The sequence below is a fragment of the Cicer arietinum genome, chromosome 3 (genome assembly GCF_000331145.2).
Source record: "Cicer arietinum cultivar CDC Frontier isolate Library 1 chromosome 3, Cicar.CDCFrontier_v2.0, whole genome shotgun sequence".
Taxonomy (NCBI): domain Eukaryota; kingdom Viridiplantae; phylum Streptophyta; class Magnoliopsida; order Fabales; family Fabaceae; genus Cicer; species Cicer arietinum.
Window position 1 is genome coordinate 60,202,177 of NC_021162.2, and position 18,565 is coordinate 60,220,741.

An 18,565-nucleotide genomic window follows, 5' to 3' on the forward strand; every position below is an offset into this window, starting at 1 on the left:
TTCACTTCAGTCTTTCTCAATCTTCTCTCTCTCTTCTCTCTACCTCCATTTTTTTTTATTTTTTATAATTGCAAACGTTAATTTGTTAGTAAAGATTATTGGTAATGTGGTGTGTGGGAATAAAACTTTCAACCTTCTTATCACTTAACTCTATAACTCTTCCATCTCAAGAACTAAACCACCTTATATCCTCTCTTTGCAAACTCTTTTATTCCATCCTTTAATTAAATGAAAATAGTTAAGGATTTAGACTATCACATATACAAATGAAACGCATCACTTATGATCTACTTGGTTCAATAGAATGGAGCAGAATGATTTTATGAAGGGGAGGGAATGAGAGAGCTGAAGTGGAGACATACTTGGTTCAAAGGAGGGGAGATGAGAAATATTTATTAGGTTTGTGTTTGGTTCAAGGGGATAGAAATGATGTTTAATAGTTTTTTAGTTATATGAAGTACCCATTTTTCCTCTCAATCATTCCAAAATGGAGGGAGAGCAAAATGAGTTATATGAGATATTTTAGCTCCCTCTCATCTCTAAAGATGAAATCAAACACAAAAACTTCAAAGTATTATCTCTCTTCCCCTCATCTTCATCTACTTCCAACCAAATACACCCTTATAAGCCAATGTTTTGGTGGTAAGATATTGAATGATTTTTGACATCTTATGAACTCAAGGTATTATATTGAATGGTTTATGACCATTTGTAAACTCAAAAGTATTGAATGGTCTATGATGGTCATTAGATATCTTAGTTTGATTAATTAGTTGAATTGATTTATGAAATTTTTTTATTTAAGTAAATTGAATGATAGTTATAATAGAGAGAATTTATAACATTAATGGTTACTTAAACTTATATAGTTAATTACACAAATAATTAACTAACTTAAAATAACTTATTAATTAGTGTAACTAACTAACAAACTAATGTAATTAATTAACCAAATTAAGATATCTAATATCACACTAAAACGTGTTTAATACATTTCGAACTTAAAAAATTTCAAAAAATAAATGCCGAAAAAAATATCGGTTAAAAGGAATTTGTAATTCTGAAAATTTATCAACGAAATAATATGAATTTTTTGTTTGACTATTATATTATAAATAGAAGCTAACATGTATAAAATTTGAAATGCCAATAAAGTTTGAAATTATAGATGTAAACTAGAATGTCAATTAAAAGTAAAAAATCTTAATTTTGTAGAATGTTAATTAAGACTAAAAAAAAGAATGAATTTTTAAATATAAGTAGACTAAAAGAAATCACCAGAAATTTGGTGTGTACGGAAAATTATTTTTTTACGATGAAAATCTTGGATACTCTCGTTCTTTGATTTAGGTCTTTCATCCTCTTCACGTGAGATGCATACCATGCCTCCTAACTTTCAAATGATCCAATGTGTGACCAAACAGAAATTTTCTTGGATCTCTCATAACAAAATAAGGGTAGAATAAATAGTAAAACCAACAATTATGCCTTAGCAACAATCCATCTATTTTAACCGTAAACAAAAAAACAAAAAAACAAAAAAAATCATCTGTTTATCTAACAAACTTTAAAACTTTGACAATTACGGAGGTAACAAAACATCTTGAAGCCGGTGATATATGATCTCGTGCATTGCATGAACGTTGATTTTTTTTTTCTTCCCAATCTTTGATCAAGTTCATCTAGAAAGGTAAAAACTTGTCCAAGTCTTCCATGAATTAATAAATATATTATGATACTATAATACAAATTAATTTTCCATGGTTATTGATTTAAATAAATTAAATAATATTGATAATTGAAAACATTTATTACATCAAAAGTTAGATAGATTTATAAAGTCAGTTAAATAAACAATGATTAATGTAAAATAACTACTAGTATAACTATTTAATGAATTTAAATAAGTAATCAAAATAAGATATCTAATAATAGTTTATTACTTATTCTCATTTAATGTCTTATATCTAAATCATTTAATTGTTACCTTTGGTTGTTGATGTGATTTTGAGAAGTAATTTTTTATCTTCAATGTTTATTCATGAGTTGGTTCTAATTACAGAAGTAAATATAGATAAAACAACAAAAACATCTTTTTATTTTACAGAAAACAACACAGAAACGTATTCATTACATTACACTGACAAAATATTGAACACTCAAACCTCAGCCAAATCTAATCGCTCTAAGCATCTGAAAAGCAGCAGCCTCACAAGAAAGAATAGCTACTGTATTTTCATTCTCAAATAAAAAATTAAAAAAAAGTTGTGGGACAAAAATGGCTCAAACCTCAGTAGGAACTCAGAAGCTTGTCCAATATCAACATCGTTACACAACTGGAGGAGCAAAAAACCCTCCACTAAATCTAAGAACCTAACACTGGTGGTAACAATTGAAAGTGTCACATGACATCTCTGGACCATACCAAAATGCTTACAAACAAGTGTTACAACCTCAATCTAACTTTCCTAATTGACATTATGTATAGATGATCTGTAATCCATATATGTATAACCTAAAAGCTATGATTTTATAAGAGGCTGAAGCCCATTACCTTCCCAACCAAGCTTGAGCATTTGATCTACCACTTTCAAGCTTAACTGCAAGAAAAAAGTTGAGTATTTATAACCATGGAAAATAAAGAGGAAACAGGACAAAATATGTTTAAGGCCTAATTGAGAGATTTGAGGTACAATATTTTAGTTTAAATGCATTTCATGCACAAAAATTTCACAACTCGTCAAGGAGAGCAACCTGTTGTTAAAAACTTAAAATATCAAAATCAAATATGATATTGATTTAAAGAGAGTAATGGAAATTCTACACAAGTTGAAGTCACACAACTTTTAATATTACAAAGCAGAATACATTGATTTCTTTGCAGTTGGTCTCACGGTCTCGGTGGTACACAGACATATGAAAACTTGCTGAACAACATAGATAATTTTTGGACTCCAATTAATGTGAAACTTTATTTACTCATTTTAAGAAATCAGACTGCAAAGGAAATACATGAAGTTTATTCCTTCTACCAGCTCACAAAAATAAAAGAGGAAGATTTAACTTACAGATGGATCAGTGAATATTATCAAATGTTTATCCAAAGTTGAAACCAAAAGATTTGTGTTATCCTGGTTTAGAGTCAGAGCGGTGATATCCTGCCCTTCTCCCAGCTTTAACACATGAAATATCTACAAAAATGGAATGGAAGAATGTTTAGTATTGAAGAATAGTTTGCTAAAGACAATAGTACAAAATAATAGTGACTAAATATTGACTAATAAGGTATGATAAATTCGCCTTGTTTCATTAGAATTCAATTATTATATTTAAAAATTCAAATCTTCAAAAATCATATACGATGATTTTCCCAATAGAAAAGGAAATAAATCTTGCGGAACGTTGGCTCTTTCTGATATAATGCTTTCTCATGGTGTACAAAATGAGGAATATAATCTAGCAATTTAATGTGAGATCAATGAAAAATGGTACTTCTATCTTTGACATCTTAATCCTGTACCTCCAGAGTGTGCATATCCAGGAAGCAAATTGATGGTGATGGAAGATCTGTTCTATTGCTTTCGTCAGTTTCTTCTGATTCTGAATCAAAATCAACACCTGACTTATTCAACTGTGAATTTGAACTGTTATTATAGGCTCTACCATTTTCTAGAGAATTAATTCCAATCAAAGCACTCATCCCATCAACAGAAATTTGCATGCAGCTGATATTGCAAAAGAAGGAGAATTGTGCTCTTGCAATTGGAGCACCATTGAGAGTGAAGGTACTAAGGGTATGTTGTGATTCATTCCAAGTCATGACAACCCCTTCAGATGAAAGACAGACAATATGGGCTTCCACACCATCCAATCTTCTAATTAAACGTCCCCGTCTAATGGAATGCAAGAGAACATCTGATGAATGGGAGCAAGATACAACTATTCCGAGATTTGAGTTAACACAACAACTGATAATTTCACTGCGGTGCCCCCGAAGTACTTGTATAGGACCCTCAATACGACGTCTCCGATTCTTTTCAATCAAGTGTGATGAACTATTGCTGGTTGGAGAGAGTGCGCCTGTACCAGTGGAATGTTCCGATACGACATTTGAGTGAGACACAAGAACCCTATGTATTCTCCACAATAATACTGTTGTATCTCGTGAACCTGTCACTAGGTAGTTACTATCCGGTGAAAGACCAAGGCAAGTTACAGGAGCACAATGTCCATAAGCTGTTTCTAAGGTCTTAGCTCCATCGGATGATATTAGCCTAATACTATTATCAGCATGCCCACCTGTAGAAAATAATAGGGTAATGCTATCATGTTTTATTCATTGGTCAAGGACTGTTAATATGGAGAGATTAAAATCAATTCTCTTCCTTGAATAAAGGAAAGATTTTAGGAAACATAACAAAAAATAATAGAAAATAAAATCTGAACTAAGATAAAAAAAGAAAGAATCCTGCGGACTTTCCAACACCACCTAACCAATAAGAGGTAAATATTTCAAATTAGATGCCACATACACAGCAATGAAAGTAACTACTACTAGTTGAAGTGCAAGTTTCTAAATTTCAATGCAACAGAGAGACGACAAAAATATAATTAAAAAAACGATTTCCCGGTATAAAGGTTTTAGTAATCATACACACCCAAGGCCTTGGTTGCATTGCAATTTAAGTCAGCAATGGTACACCAATTGATTTTGAAACAATAAGGTTAAGAATAAAAGAAATGTAAAAAACCAAATTATTCTTATTGTGAATAATTGTTTTCTAATTTACTAATGCTTCTATAATTGTAAATTTTCAATATCTGGTTGATGATTTAAATAAGCTAACTTGGATACCGTTGGAGCAAAAATTTCAGTACAAGTTTTGCAATATATAGCTTTAGGGGTTCTCTCATACTACAGAAAATGGTTTCCTCTGTGCCTATTTATTATAATAACTTTGGATAATAAATGACCATTGTGTCTAATGATTTCGGTGTTGAGTAAAAGCTTCATTTAATAATGATGGAGCAGATTTCCCAAAATGCCTTCCACAGTTGAACTGAATTAGAAATTAGGGTTTAAAGTTTAAAAACATATATAATTGAAAAGATTACTCTGTTGTCGTGGTTTCAGCTGCTTTTTTTATGGTATTTAAATACAAATATTTAGAAGGGTTGAAGGATAATGATTTTTATATCCAAGTCATAGTATCCTTCTCATTCTTGTACTTGCATCTTGTAATTATGAATTTTCCTTTTCTATTGAACAAAAATGTTGCATGTGCCTAAATGCCCTGCGAAATCCAGTTTTCTATCTCTCTTTTTTTCCTAAGAAATAGTAAGTGCTACATAATTAAACATTACAACCTCTAGAAAATCTCATGCTTATGGTACACTTCTAGGAGAGATTCAATATAATTGATAATTAATTTTCAATGTTGCAAGGCAAGAGTATAACAAATTAATCACAAGAACTCTTCCATTAAAATTAAAATAAATACAAAGACAGCATATGCAAATAATTTCAGTTCTTCTAGATTTACCAGTAATAATTTCTTTGTCACATGTTATAGAAACGACAGCTTGGCTTCTAATTCCAGAGACAGAAAATGCTACAGCTTGTGGGAATTGCCACTCTTCACCAGTCGTGGCCGGTGCTTTGAACATGCGCATAAGTGTACCACCAGCAGAGCCTGTTGTTGGCTTTCTATGTTGAAAAAGGAAAGGAGTGCCGTGACCATCAGGTGTATTAGGTTGCCACTTGTGTTGTGCAACATGCGCTGCTGGTGCATTCATATCAACAACCACAACCGTATCTGAAGATGCATGAATGGCAGCGGCAGGAAGATTGCAACGCTCAGGTGATGGAACAGCATAGGGTTTGACTTCATTTGGGTTGCGGAATACTGTCTGATATGAAAAGAATATATGCATTGTTATGCATCAACAACAAAAATATAATCAACAATGAAGCAAATATGAAATAACTGAAGCGAGGCTCATCACAGATTCATATTGTTTTCGCATATATTCTACTATTGAACATATCAACACTTTCATGAACAATAATAGTCACAACATTTCAAAGATGAATAGTAACAAATAGTATTTACTACTTATACTGTTTTACAAAAATGTTTATTTAGATCTCATGTCCCAAATCGCCCAATACCTCAAAAATTTAAACATATTCCTCAAAACGATTACTAAGTAGATATAGTGATAAATGTCAAGTGAAGGAAGAAGTTGTTGGAGGTGAGAATATGAGAGAGAAACCGATAAGGAAATGTTTCTGAAAAGTAACTTTCTGTATTGTGAATCTCCAAAACTGTATTCAAATTTCAGTTTTGTTCCCTCAATTTTGAAGATTTTTTCCCTTTTGTAGACTAAAAGTGTCAAAAATCCTAAAAAATGAGGGAGATGCACATGCTCCATTCGCAGATGGTTATACAACTGAATAGTAAACAATAAAATAGAGTTAAGACTTATTTAAAATAGGATTACTCATATTTTGTGACATCTTGACATTGGTTAGGGTAAAAAGACATGTGTGACATATTTACAAGGAAAATAATATATTTTTTATATGAATAAGAGAACAATATGTGTATGTGTTTTTGTCATGAGCACAATTATCTTTTTGGAAGTTGTGATCGTCATTTGCATACATGATTATATAATGTATAGTAATATGAAATATCAAAGTAATCTCTTTACAAATTTTATGCAATTATGTAAAATATGTATAACTTTCAAAAAATTATTTTTAGGTATCTAGGTCAGAACGCATCTTTAACTTTCAGATGTGTCGTATCAAGTATCTGGGCTTCATAGGTAACGGCTAAATGCATCAACATACGAGACGCAATGTTTATGTCAAGAATTAGAATAAAATTATATTTATTGAAACTTGAAATATATTGGTAATACATCAGATATATTTATACTAGATTACTAAACAACCAAATCCTATAATTACTCATATATAACTAAACTGAATCCCTATTAGTACTCCTATATAACTGAATCCCTACTAGTACTCCTATTCAACTAAATCCCTACTAGTACTCCTATTCAACTGAATCCCTATACTTGAGCGCTATTAAACAGAAACATATTTTGACAGTTTATTTCGTGGAAGATCTCATAGGAGCTGGACCCCACAAATCACACAAAATTAGTTCTAGTCGTGCTGAATAAACTCAAGAAAAGGGCTGTGAAGAGAGTCTACTGGATATGCCACTACATCATGCTACACAAAAATCAACTTCACTTTTATTAGGCGTTGAGACATTACCTTAATACTCCCTCCTTCCCACAACGAGTGACCCAATTGGCTATTTCACACAAATTAAAAAAAGTGTATAATGTGTAAATGAAAGAGAAAGAATAATACCTTTACTAAAATATCTTTATCAAGTATTGATGTATTCACCATAACCATTGATGTAAAGTGGAAAATATTGAATTAGAAGTGGTGTATGTAGTATTAATTAGAGGGTACAATTGAAAAAAGTAATTAATGTTACATTGTAAATTGAAAAAGATCATTCATTTTGGAACAATTTTTTTTTATCACTCATTGTGGGACGGAGGGAGTATTTGATTTTGTGGAAGAGACATGAATGGAGCAGTTCAAACAGATTGGCAAAGCTATGATAATCAAGTTGCACTGCACATTGCATTGAATCCATTCTTCCAAGAAAGAGCCAAGATTGAAGAAATTGATTGGCACTTTAACAGGAATAAAAGTTCTAAGAGAATTGCTATAGGGTTTTGCAAACCCCAGTGATATATTTTCCCTAGGTCTTTATGAGATCATCAGATTCAACTAATTTGAAACAAGCTGGATGCACATCATTTATATGCCCCATTCATGGAGAATTAATTCCTTTGAGTGCTGTCATATAACTAGTTTATATGGCATGTATATATTTTTTAATTTATTTGAGTAGTTGTCATATAGCTAGTTTCTTTAGTTTCCATATATTGTGAATTCACGGATTAGCCTGATGTCTTTTATATATAAAGTTTCAGATGTTACATAAAGCCAAATAAAACAGAAGGATAAAAAACAAGAAGAGAAGAAGGGAAGGGGGGAGAGCACGTGCAAGCATACATGCATGCTCAGTCAAGAACTCAAGATGTAATTAATCAATAAAAGCTGTCAAACCAAAAGAATCGACAGGTACCTGCAAATGCAGAACTTCTGCTAGTGGCATTTTCTTCAAGTGGGGAACAGTCAAAAGTTGGGATGGTGTTTGTCCAAAATATGCAATTTGATCTTGTGTGGCACGCTGTTGAACCTTTACTTGTCATGTACAAAAGAAAATAATAAGTTACATAAACACGGAAAAAAATTCAACAAAGGGGGTTCCTTGTTGATGTTTTCCAAAAATCCATTTTAAGATAAAGTTCTGGTGCATAAAGTTTCTGCATATTTATCCATAAAATTTCCCACATTTTTTTAATGGCATATATCAGAGATGTAATATAAAACCATTCAACTATATTGATCTAATAGTTTATATTTTGAGAGAATTGGTTAATGACATGGTAAAGCAGTGACTTTCTCATGCAACAACTTGTTGGATGTTGTGGGTTGAATAATAAAAGTAGATAGTCAGGAAAATGAAAGAAAACGATACAAAGTAGAGAAAACAGGGAGATCCCACCACTCTGCCAGATGGCGATGGTTTTAGTCGATAGACTTGTGCAATTACTTTTATGGGGGTGGCTCACGGTGGCCAGAAAACAGTTTCGAATGCAGGAACATAGACACAGCCACGGCCTTTGGAAGTTGGCAGTGGTGACCAAAGAAGGAGATCGATCAAGGATAAAGATAAGAATCATAGATAATGTTGAAAATAAAATAATATTATGTTAATAAATAGAATATCTGTAAGTATTTCTATCATTATGTGTATTTATTACTCATAGTCTATATAAAGAACTTTCGCTGTGTAGTTGAAACGCACAGGTTTTTCAACATGTCTCTCAATATTCTCTTCTCATTCAATAGATAATAACAATACTATGGTAAAGTTTCAAAATTTAGAGAACTTGGTAGCATAATAGAGAACTCACTTCAGGAGAAAAGGCTTTGGTGGTGGGGGTGGTTGTTGTAACGCAAGAAAATGGTGTAATATACTAAAAAAAAATTGCCTTAGTTTTCACCATCTTTCTGTACAACTTGAATTGATGATAATACGGCCAAATATTTTTCTGAACATGGTTTGCTTGCATTATTGATAGACTCATAGTAGGATAGACACATAAATTATGATTCAGAATAATTATCATGTGCTTCAACACTTTCAGTAAAGAAGGGAATCATAAAATCTAAACTAAGGAATGTATGATTTTTTTAACGAGCTTTCTGAGGGGATCGCATTTATTCAAAATAAATAATTGAGTTGAAAATATGGAGAAGGAAAGGAGACATACTGGGTCAGAGATTTTATCAATATCCACTGTCCCTTCATAGGTAATATAGAAGAAAACATTATTTGCTGCAACAGCTTCTTTGCCCCGTTGTTTATACCTGTGTGGTCCAACTCATTAATGTAACAAGATGTACAATACAAAGGAACTATAATTAAATGCATATTTCATAAAATTAGTTATAAATATATTGGCGTAGCAAACTTATAAAAAAAGGGGGAAACACTAAAAAGGCAAGAAGAAGCAGTCCAGAGAGGGCGTTAACATCAACACCCTAAAAACTGGGTGAAACTGAAAATAGTTAGAAGCCTACCCAAATATAAGGTCAATCCACTCATGTAAATGAGAAGATACGTATTCACTCTCCAGTGCCTTCCGATGCTTATGAATAAAATCAATTGGATTTTCAGCCCAGGCAGGAAGTTTTACAGTATCTGATATTGCAGAAATAAGCTATTAACCATGATATGCATTGGAGTATACAATGAAGTCAAACTGCTGCAGAAAATCACAATAAATATACCAAGCTTTCCTCCCAATTGCGTTGTGCCAAAATCAATTGAATTTTCATTTGTGAGGACTTCAGGTTGGTAAAATAGCTCAGGAACCTAAAAAAAGTAAAAATAAAGAAACTTCTAATGATATAAATTAAAGAAAACCATGATAAGAACTTAATATTAATAAAAGTATTAAATCTTGTTAAAAATATTAAGAAATAAGCTAATCAAGGCATATCAACCAGTCAATTTATTCTAAAGGAATATACATACCAATTCCTTCACATCACTCATGTCCTCAAGAACTCCATTCCAAGTACCAGAAATGTCAGAAAACATCCGATCTGCATGGTCAAATTTTCCACCTTGTAGTTGGATAGCAAGGGTAGTGAATGGTTCAACCCTAACAAGATAATACAAAACCTATAAAAGAAGATAATAAACACTAGTTATTGCAGAATCAGCAACCAAATACAACAGCATAAATATACTGAACAATTTTGCTGTTCTGTAATGAAAAAATTAAAAAGTAAAAATCAGGCATCAGAAGTCCTAGTAATTTCAATACACAAAAAGAGAGGCTTGAATGACATCGCAAAAAGAAACTGAACAGGCAGCAAAGGAGTATTGAGAAGGAGGTCAGGGGTTCAATCCCTGCTACTAACATTTCCCCCTCCCCACTACCAAATTAAACACTAACATTCACCAATCAAAAAAAAAAAAAGAAGAAAAGAAAGCATAAGTTTTTCATTTTGGGCCTGATATATTCCATAAACCTTACTGAATCTAATTTTTTTATGGTATTTGCTAAGTTGTTTAACTTTAGTCCACTTATGTGTAAGTAACTGGATTTAAGTTGCTTAAACATTACCATTCCTATGGAACCATTATTAGCAAGTACATATCTTTATAGGATCAGACCTACTTTCCCTTTCTTTGAAAAAAATATATATAAACCCTATTTAATAATTTTTATGACAATTCTTAGAATTTGGGTTTGGTCTTAACCCCCAAAAACTAGCTCATTGGGTGAGACCTGTAGAATGTTGGAAGGAAGGACAGAATGCTGCAGATCAAATCATCTAAGAAATTGTGCTGCCGTCTCTTCTTAGATTTTGGGTTTGAGCCTACCTCAACCCCGAGAGCTAGCTCATGGGGTGAGGATTGGCTCCACTTATAACCACTGTTTGTGCCACATCACAATCCACATGGGACTCCTAACAAGAATTGATGGATAAACATATTTTAACATTTAATAGAGACCGTTTCATGGCTATAATATACAAAAATTCCTTCAATTTGGTTGCATGATGCAATCAACCCAATATGCTTGAGAAACCATAGATAATTCTTTGTAAAATTTCAGCCTTTGCTGACCTACAATTTTTAGTAAACAATAAAAACCTAAGTGGACTCTTGCTTGAATCTGGCCTAGTAACCTAGCACAGCATTGATTTGACAAATGAAACTCAGCAAGCAAACTATCTGCCTAGGATTCAACATCATTGAAGAAACCAAAAGAACCTATCAGTTAGAATGCTAACAAACTATAATTATCAAGAATGACTCCAACACCATTGAAGAAACAAAAAGAACCTATCAGCTAGAATGCTAACAAACTATAATTATCAAGAATGACTCCAACACTATTGAAGATACTAAAAGAACCTATCAGCTAGAAGCTAACAAACATTAATGATCAAGAATGACTCCTAACAAAGACGAGGGACCCACCGTTCCTGCACTTGAGTAATGTGATCCATAATGAAATTTAGGGATGAGTGGATCATCGAAGCTGGCATATCTCTCTTGAAATCTTTTCAGACGATCTGGGTTCAGTGCACCAACAGGCTGATCATATCAAAAGATTAAATTATAAACTTAAATATAAATATAAATTTAATACACGTTTTTATTTTATCTGACTAAAGCAATGGGGTACATAACACCTTTGAAAGGTCTCGAAAAGAAGAAGGATTAGAAATATCCAAGCTCTCTGAATTGTAATCAGAAAGAATCCAGGGGAACACCGGATACTGCCAAGAATAGGTAAAAATAAATTTAATGAATAAAAATGAAGGTAGGACTAAAATACTTCATGGAAGAGAGAGAGAGAGAGCACCTGGGTAATATCATTATAACTACGCCCAGCCAGTGTATTGAGTTGCATTAGATATTCAAAATTGCTGATCTGCACAAGGGAAGTATAGAACTCATACACGTAAGAAATGTATATGCTATTATAATACAAACTATTTTCTTCATTAATTAAGGCTCATACCTCCCACCTAGCCCAGCGCTCCATAAGTTGAGTTCTTTTCAAAAGTTGATCAGGTCTCTGCAACAACAAGGCAGTTCCCTTAGGTTTTTGAGCATAACATACACCCTAAAAACTATACCAGAAAATAAAAAATATAACATGAACACAAATGTAAAATTGCAGAAAACATCAAAATAAAAAGCTGTAAACATAATCACATATACTTTTATCGTAAGCATGGATATAAAGAAATTAAAACAAATAAACAGTCAGAGAAACTGTATTACCTGAGTAGCCAAATATATATTGTTTAAATGGGGAGGTCGTGCTTGAACAATTGATCGATATGCATTTCTTCGTCCTTCACTACTCTAAAGAGGAATTGGCAGGGAAAATGTAAGAGAGACATAAAACCATTATCAAATCTCCACCTAATAGTTTAGGGTTTAGGGTAGATCTTTCACGTTTTACATATTTAAGACCAACCAGTCACGAATCAATCCTTGTCAGATACATTCTTCAGATTTAAATCAAATTTCAGCACAAGGTACAATGGGCCTGTGCATTACCCAATCGTCAAGACCAAAAGGCTCTTGGAACATAAATAAAACTGTTCTTGAGCCTCCAATAATAGCTTAAGCTTTTAAGGATGAAAAGGATTATGTGTACAAGATTTATCAATCATCAGTAAAGCGTTCAGAATTATATCAGCATTGAGAATGATCCTAAAACCAAAAGGACTTTTTCTTCTTTAAAAATAGAGGGAAAGAAACTGGGATATACGAGAAACTATACCCCAAAGTCAAAAAAGAAGTTTGAACGGTCCACCATAAATAGCTCCAGAGCACTTCTTCTAAGGAGATATCTGCAAAGGAACTAAGACTTTTAAACCACTAATAGTGTGTATTTTTTTTTTCTTTCAGAATTTTTACATTGCATATAAACAATAACTTTGCACAATAATAAAAACAATGACGCAAATATTTAATGTAATTAAGCAAAAAAACGGAAGATGGTGCTTCAAAAGAGACAAGTATTAAATTCTCTCTAAACTACAGTACGTAATACTATAGATGAAACTAAAACAGCTCATAGACTAATATCAACTACATCAATGGTTCAATGCACATCCAACATATAACAAGGGCCAGCGATCAACCATCCACTCTGAAGATTCATATTGATCAATCGATCCCCGTGTCCTGCCAATTCGCTGAGTAGACTCACTCTTACCATACTCAAAATGACAACACAAAAATACAACAAATGAATGGAATGGACAGTAATACAATCAATAAAATGAGCTCACCTCCGGCTATAGATTTGATGAAGAGAAGACATTAACCAGCTACGATCCTTTTCTTGGTTACCTGCCTCAAAACTGAACTGCAGACCATCTGTTGTGGCACTGGTCTCATTGCTATTTTTATCGACTATAAAATTTATCCTCCTACTGGTTACCTATAACAAGAGTATAGTGCTTTGCATGAGTGAAACTATCATACCGAAGAAAAGAAAACTGTTGAAATTATCAAGTTTGGGAAGGGATGGTGAAAGAGAACAAAGAATGCACATAATATGATATTAAATTTATATGGTGTATTGTAATGCAATCTAAATCAGAGTAAAACTATCGGAAACAATCATCTTTTCCAAGGTTGGATCAGGATCCCTTGGGATATGGGATTTGTCAAAATTTGTTTCTGTTTTATTATTAAAAATATCCCTCAAGTATAGGGATTTGATTGTATATGAATACTAATAGGGATTTAGTTATATAGGAGTACTAATAGAGATTTGGTTGTATAGTAACCTAGTATATATATCTGATGTATTGTCAACATATTTCAATTCAATAATTATATTTTACCATAATTGTGCGCACTTTTTTTAAAGATAAAGGGATGGTGGCACACTTAACAGATGAACCCCACAAAGAAACAGATCTCAAGTTTAAGAGTTGGGATAAAGAGGATTCTATGATCATGGCGTGGTTATGGGATGTAATGACCTCATAAATCAATGACACTTGCATGTTTCTCAGCACTGCGAAGAAGATTTGGAAGGCATCAGAAGAGACTTATTCTAAAGCCAAAGATGCTGCCCATATATATATGATGAAAGGTGAAAATTGTGGCTGCTAAACAAGGAAACAAGACTGTTACGAAGTATGCAAATCATCTCAAAGCTTTGTGGATGGAGTTGGATCATTATAGAATTATAAAAGCCAAGTGTTCAGCAGATGCGGCATTACTCAAGGAGTACTTATGAACAGGATAGAGTCTACGATTTCTTGGTGGGGCTCAACTCTAATTTTGATCAAGTTAGAGTGCAAATCCTTAGTAAGGAGAAAGTACCAGGAATTAATGAGGTGGTGGCTAGAGTGAAGAGTGAAGAAAGTAGAAGGGGACTAATATTGACGGTCTCACTTGTAGAAAGCTCAGCAATGCTAGCTGGGAAGAATTCAACTATGATGGTTGACCAAAAGAAAGGAGGAGGACCTTATGTGGAGAAGAAAGGTGAAGGAGTGTGGTGTACCTATTGCAACAAGCATCTCCACACTCGTGAAAAATGTAGGAAATTGAATGGAAACCACCTAGTAGAAAGTGGGGCTCTCAAAACCGAGACAAGGAGTGGGGAAGAAAGGGAGGTCAAGCACACATAGCTACAAGTACTAGTGAAGAAAGTTGAGGTAGAAAAGTTGAGATCCTTACTCACTAGTTTGGAAAAACCTGCAGGTACTTGTTCTTTAGCCTGTTCAGGTACATTTCCATTTTCTTTTGGACTTAATGCTTCAAATATACCCTTTAACCAATTTTGGATACTGAATTCTAGAGTCACAGACCACATGACACTCTTACCTACACATTTCTCCACTTATTCACTTTGTCCTAGCAACAAGAAAATATCAAATAACTGAAGTAGGTCAAGAAGATGTCCAAATAAATTCATCAATAACCCTAAGAAATGTTCTCTATATCTCTAAATTGTCCACTAGTCTCATTTCCATACAAAACTTAGCTCTGAAGTTACTCAACATCAATAACTCCTTTTTTTTAGAATCAATAAAAACCATTAGGGAAAAGGTTCTTCTGCACCACTGTCGCCTTGGTCACAGTTCATTTAGAGTCATTAAGCAAATATTTCCTTTGTTTTTTAAGAAATTAATGTAGAGAGTCTACATTGTGAGGTGTATGAGCTTACTAAACACAAGCGTGTACCCTTTCTCATTAGTAATTGTCAAAATATATTCTTGACAGTAATAAAATAAGTACTTTTCGGTTTTATTTAATTCATACATAAGGTGCATGTTCCAAATATATAAGGTGCATGTTGGTTTGTAACCTTTATTGATGATTGTACTCGGGTTACTTTAGTGTATTTACTAAAACAATTCTAAAGTCACATTTGTGTTTCTACAGATCTTCTCCATTATAAAAAAATCAGTTTGGAGTAAGTATTAAGAGGATTAGGTTTGATAATGCTAAAGATTAATTTAACCATGATCTTAATCATTTCTGTCAAAAAGAGGGCATTATTCATGAGTCATGGTGTGTTAAAACACCCCAACAAAATAGAATTGCTGAAAGGAAAAATGGGGAGAAGTGGTATTAACTGTTTCAAAATAAGGTTCTTAAGAAATTTTGGGGAGAAGCTGTATTAACTGTTTCATACCTCATAAATTGTTTACCTTCTAGTGTCTTTGCCTTCAAAACTCCAATGGAGGCCTTATCCTCGTTCTACCCTAATGTGTCCAGCTCTAGTAATTTTACTCCCAAAATATTTGGGTGTACGTCGTTTGTCCATATCCAAAGTGATAATAGAGGCAAACTTGATCCTAGAGTCTTAAAACGTGTCTCTATTGGGTACTCTTCCACCCAAAAGGACTACAAATACTATCATCCACCATCCCAAAAATTATTTGTCTCTCGCGATGTCACCTTCCATGAACAAGAAAGTTATTTTGGTCAAACTCATCTTCAGGGGAGAATATAAGTAAGGAAGATGAGTCTCTTCTACTTCCTGAAATGACTCTTGAACCAGAAATTGAGATTGAAATTGATTCTGAGAAAGATGGAAATGATGGCGTTGATGTAAGATGGGAAGAATCTAGTATATACAAGAAGAACAAAGGTCATTCCTGAATCTATTCACACCAAGAGTCCAATCTGACTTTACATGAAAACTTCCTTTGATGCTTCAAACTCTAGTGATCCGATTTATGAATCTTCCCATGCACTAGAATCAGAGTTCAACACACCACCAACTTATAATAACCTCCATATCCCAATTTCACTTAGGAAGAATACTAGAACATGTACCAACAAGCCACTCTACCCTCTACCCAACTACCTATGCTTTGAACAATTCCCACCTACCCATAAAGCCTTCCTCATAAGCCTGAACACCACCACTATACTTACCTCCCTATCTGAAGCATTGTCTGACAGGAAATGGAAACAAGTCATAGACTTGGAAATGGAAGCACTGAACAAGAACGGTACTTGGGATTTGGCCCCTCTACCAAATGGAAAGAAACTTGTAGGATGCAAGTGGATATACACTTTAAAGTACAAGGCTGATAGGTCTATTGAGAGGTACATGGCAAAGTTGGTAATTGAAGGATTTACTCAAACGTATAGATGGATTACTTGGAAACATTTGCTCCGGTTGTAAAAATGAATACCGTCAGAGTGATAATATCTCTAGTGACTAATTACAGTTGGAACTTGCAATGTAAAAAATGACTTCTTCCATAGAGATCTAGAAGAAGAGATATGGACTTATCCCCTAGATACAGTGAGAATATTGCTGCCAACACCGCTTGTAAGCTAAAGAAGGTTCTATATGGGCTTAAACAATCATCATGAGCGTGCTTTGGAAGGTTTGCTAGAGTCATGGTGGGTCTAAGCTTCAAACAAAGCGAAGAAGGTCATACCCTCTTTATCAAACACTCGAGTCATGGGGAGTAACAGTCTTATTGGTATATATGGACGACATTATAGTGATTGATGATGATGAAACGGAGCAACAACTGTTAGGACAACACCTAGCCAAATAATTCGAGATTAAAACCTTAGGAAAATTGAAGTATCTCTTGGTAATTGAAGTGACTCACTCTTAGAAAGGGATTTTCATATCCCAACAAAAATACATGACAGATCTTCTACAGGAAACGGGCAAGACAACATGCAAGCCAGCGAGTACACCAATTGATCCAAATTTCCAGACATTGCAGTTGACAAGGAAATGTACCTCAGAGTAGTTGGAAGACTCATATGATTGTCGTGATGTGATTGATCCAATCGTCTTAAATGATGATGATGATTATATCAATGCATTTGAATTGGGAGACTTGGGGGAAGATGGTGAACCTGTTGAAGAATTAGTTTATGCCGGTGATAATCTAACTTGGACTGATGCTACCAATGCAAGTGGGGCTAATGAGCCAGTGATCTACACTAAGCGGGCAGCAAAAGAAAAGGCAGCTATCTAGGGAAATTGCACAAGAAGCAATATCAAAAGAAGTGGTGGTAGAAGAAGATGTTGAAGAAGTTGAACCTATTTATGTGAAGATGATAAGGATGAGGAGAATGAAGAATATATTGAAGTTGATGGGGAAGAGGAGGAGGAAGAAGAGAGAGAAGACTATGTTGAAGATGATGATGATCTTTGATTCCTATAACATGCATTTTAGTTTTAATATTTTGCTATTTTATTACTCTACTATGTTGGAAAAGATGATGATATTTGGTATTTAAATCTAAATTTTGATTTAGACTATTTGGTATCTAAAGTATGTTTTGATTAAGACTATGAATTTGAGACATTGTTTAATTATGCATGTTTATATAGTATTTTTCATGTAGAGGTCATCCCGCAACCCGCTATCCCAGTTTTCAGGGTTGGCCGCGACGCGACGCGCCGCTATCTGGGATTAACTACCTAGATGCAGATACAGTGCACACAATCTACAATTCACATAAGTAATATCATGACGACAGTTTCAGTATCAATGGTGTCTGACAGGAAATGGAAACAAGTCATAGACTTGGAAATGGAAGCACTGAACAAGAACGGTACTTGGGATTTGGCCCCTCTACCAAATGGAAAGAAACTTGTAGGATGCAAGTGGATATACACTTTAAAGTACAAGGCTGATAGGTCTATTGAGAGGTACATGGCAAAGTTGGTAATTGAAGGATTTACTCAAACGTATAGATGGATTACTTGGAAACATTTGCTCCGGTTGTAAAAATGAATACCGTCAGAGTGATAATATCTCTAGTGACTAATTACAGTTGGAACTTGCAATGTAAAAAATGACTTCTTCCATAGAGATCTAGAAGAAGAGATATGGACT

General features: G+C 33.7%; 1 protein-coding gene across 2 annotated transcripts in view; it reads right to left on the minus strand.

Moving 5' to 3' along the window:
* Window positions 1-2,075: 2,075 nt before the first annotated feature.
* LOC101505309 (BEACH domain-containing protein C2) overlaps window positions 2,076-18,565 on the minus strand; it is a 40,075-nt gene continuing 23,585 nt past the window's right edge. Inside the window, exons 17-32 of one of the 2 annotated variants that reach the window (XM_004492597.4) lie at window positions 13,511-13,662; window positions 12,997-13,066; window positions 12,489-12,572; window positions 12,223-12,279; window positions 12,064-12,132; window positions 11,891-11,977; window positions 11,676-11,792; window positions 10,215-10,364; window positions 9,968-10,052; window positions 9,758-9,878; window positions 9,448-9,544; window positions 8,193-8,306; window positions 5,544-5,910; window positions 3,521-4,299; window positions 3,069-3,191; window positions 2,076-2,600 (exon numbers count right to left, since the gene is read on the minus strand). In XM_004492597.4, the coding sequence (XP_004492654.1) occupies window positions 2,523-2,600; window positions 3,069-3,191; window positions 3,521-4,299; window positions 5,544-5,910; window positions 8,193-8,306; window positions 9,448-9,544; window positions 9,758-9,878; window positions 9,968-10,052; window positions 10,215-10,364; window positions 11,676-11,792; window positions 11,891-11,977; window positions 12,064-12,132; window positions 12,223-12,279; window positions 12,489-12,572; window positions 12,997-13,066; window positions 13,511-13,662 (2,550 nt within the window). In that variant the 3' untranslated portion in view covers window positions 2,076-2,522. Of the gene's footprint in view, window positions 2,601-3,068; window positions 3,192-3,520; window positions 4,300-5,543; window positions 5,911-8,192; window positions 8,312-9,447; window positions 9,545-9,757; window positions 9,879-9,967; window positions 10,053-10,214; window positions 10,365-11,675; window positions 11,793-11,890; window positions 11,978-12,063; window positions 12,133-12,222; window positions 12,280-12,488; window positions 12,573-12,996; window positions 13,067-13,510; window positions 13,663-18,565 lie in introns of those variants that run through there. The other variant, XR_012162207.1, reaches the window with a different exon arrangement.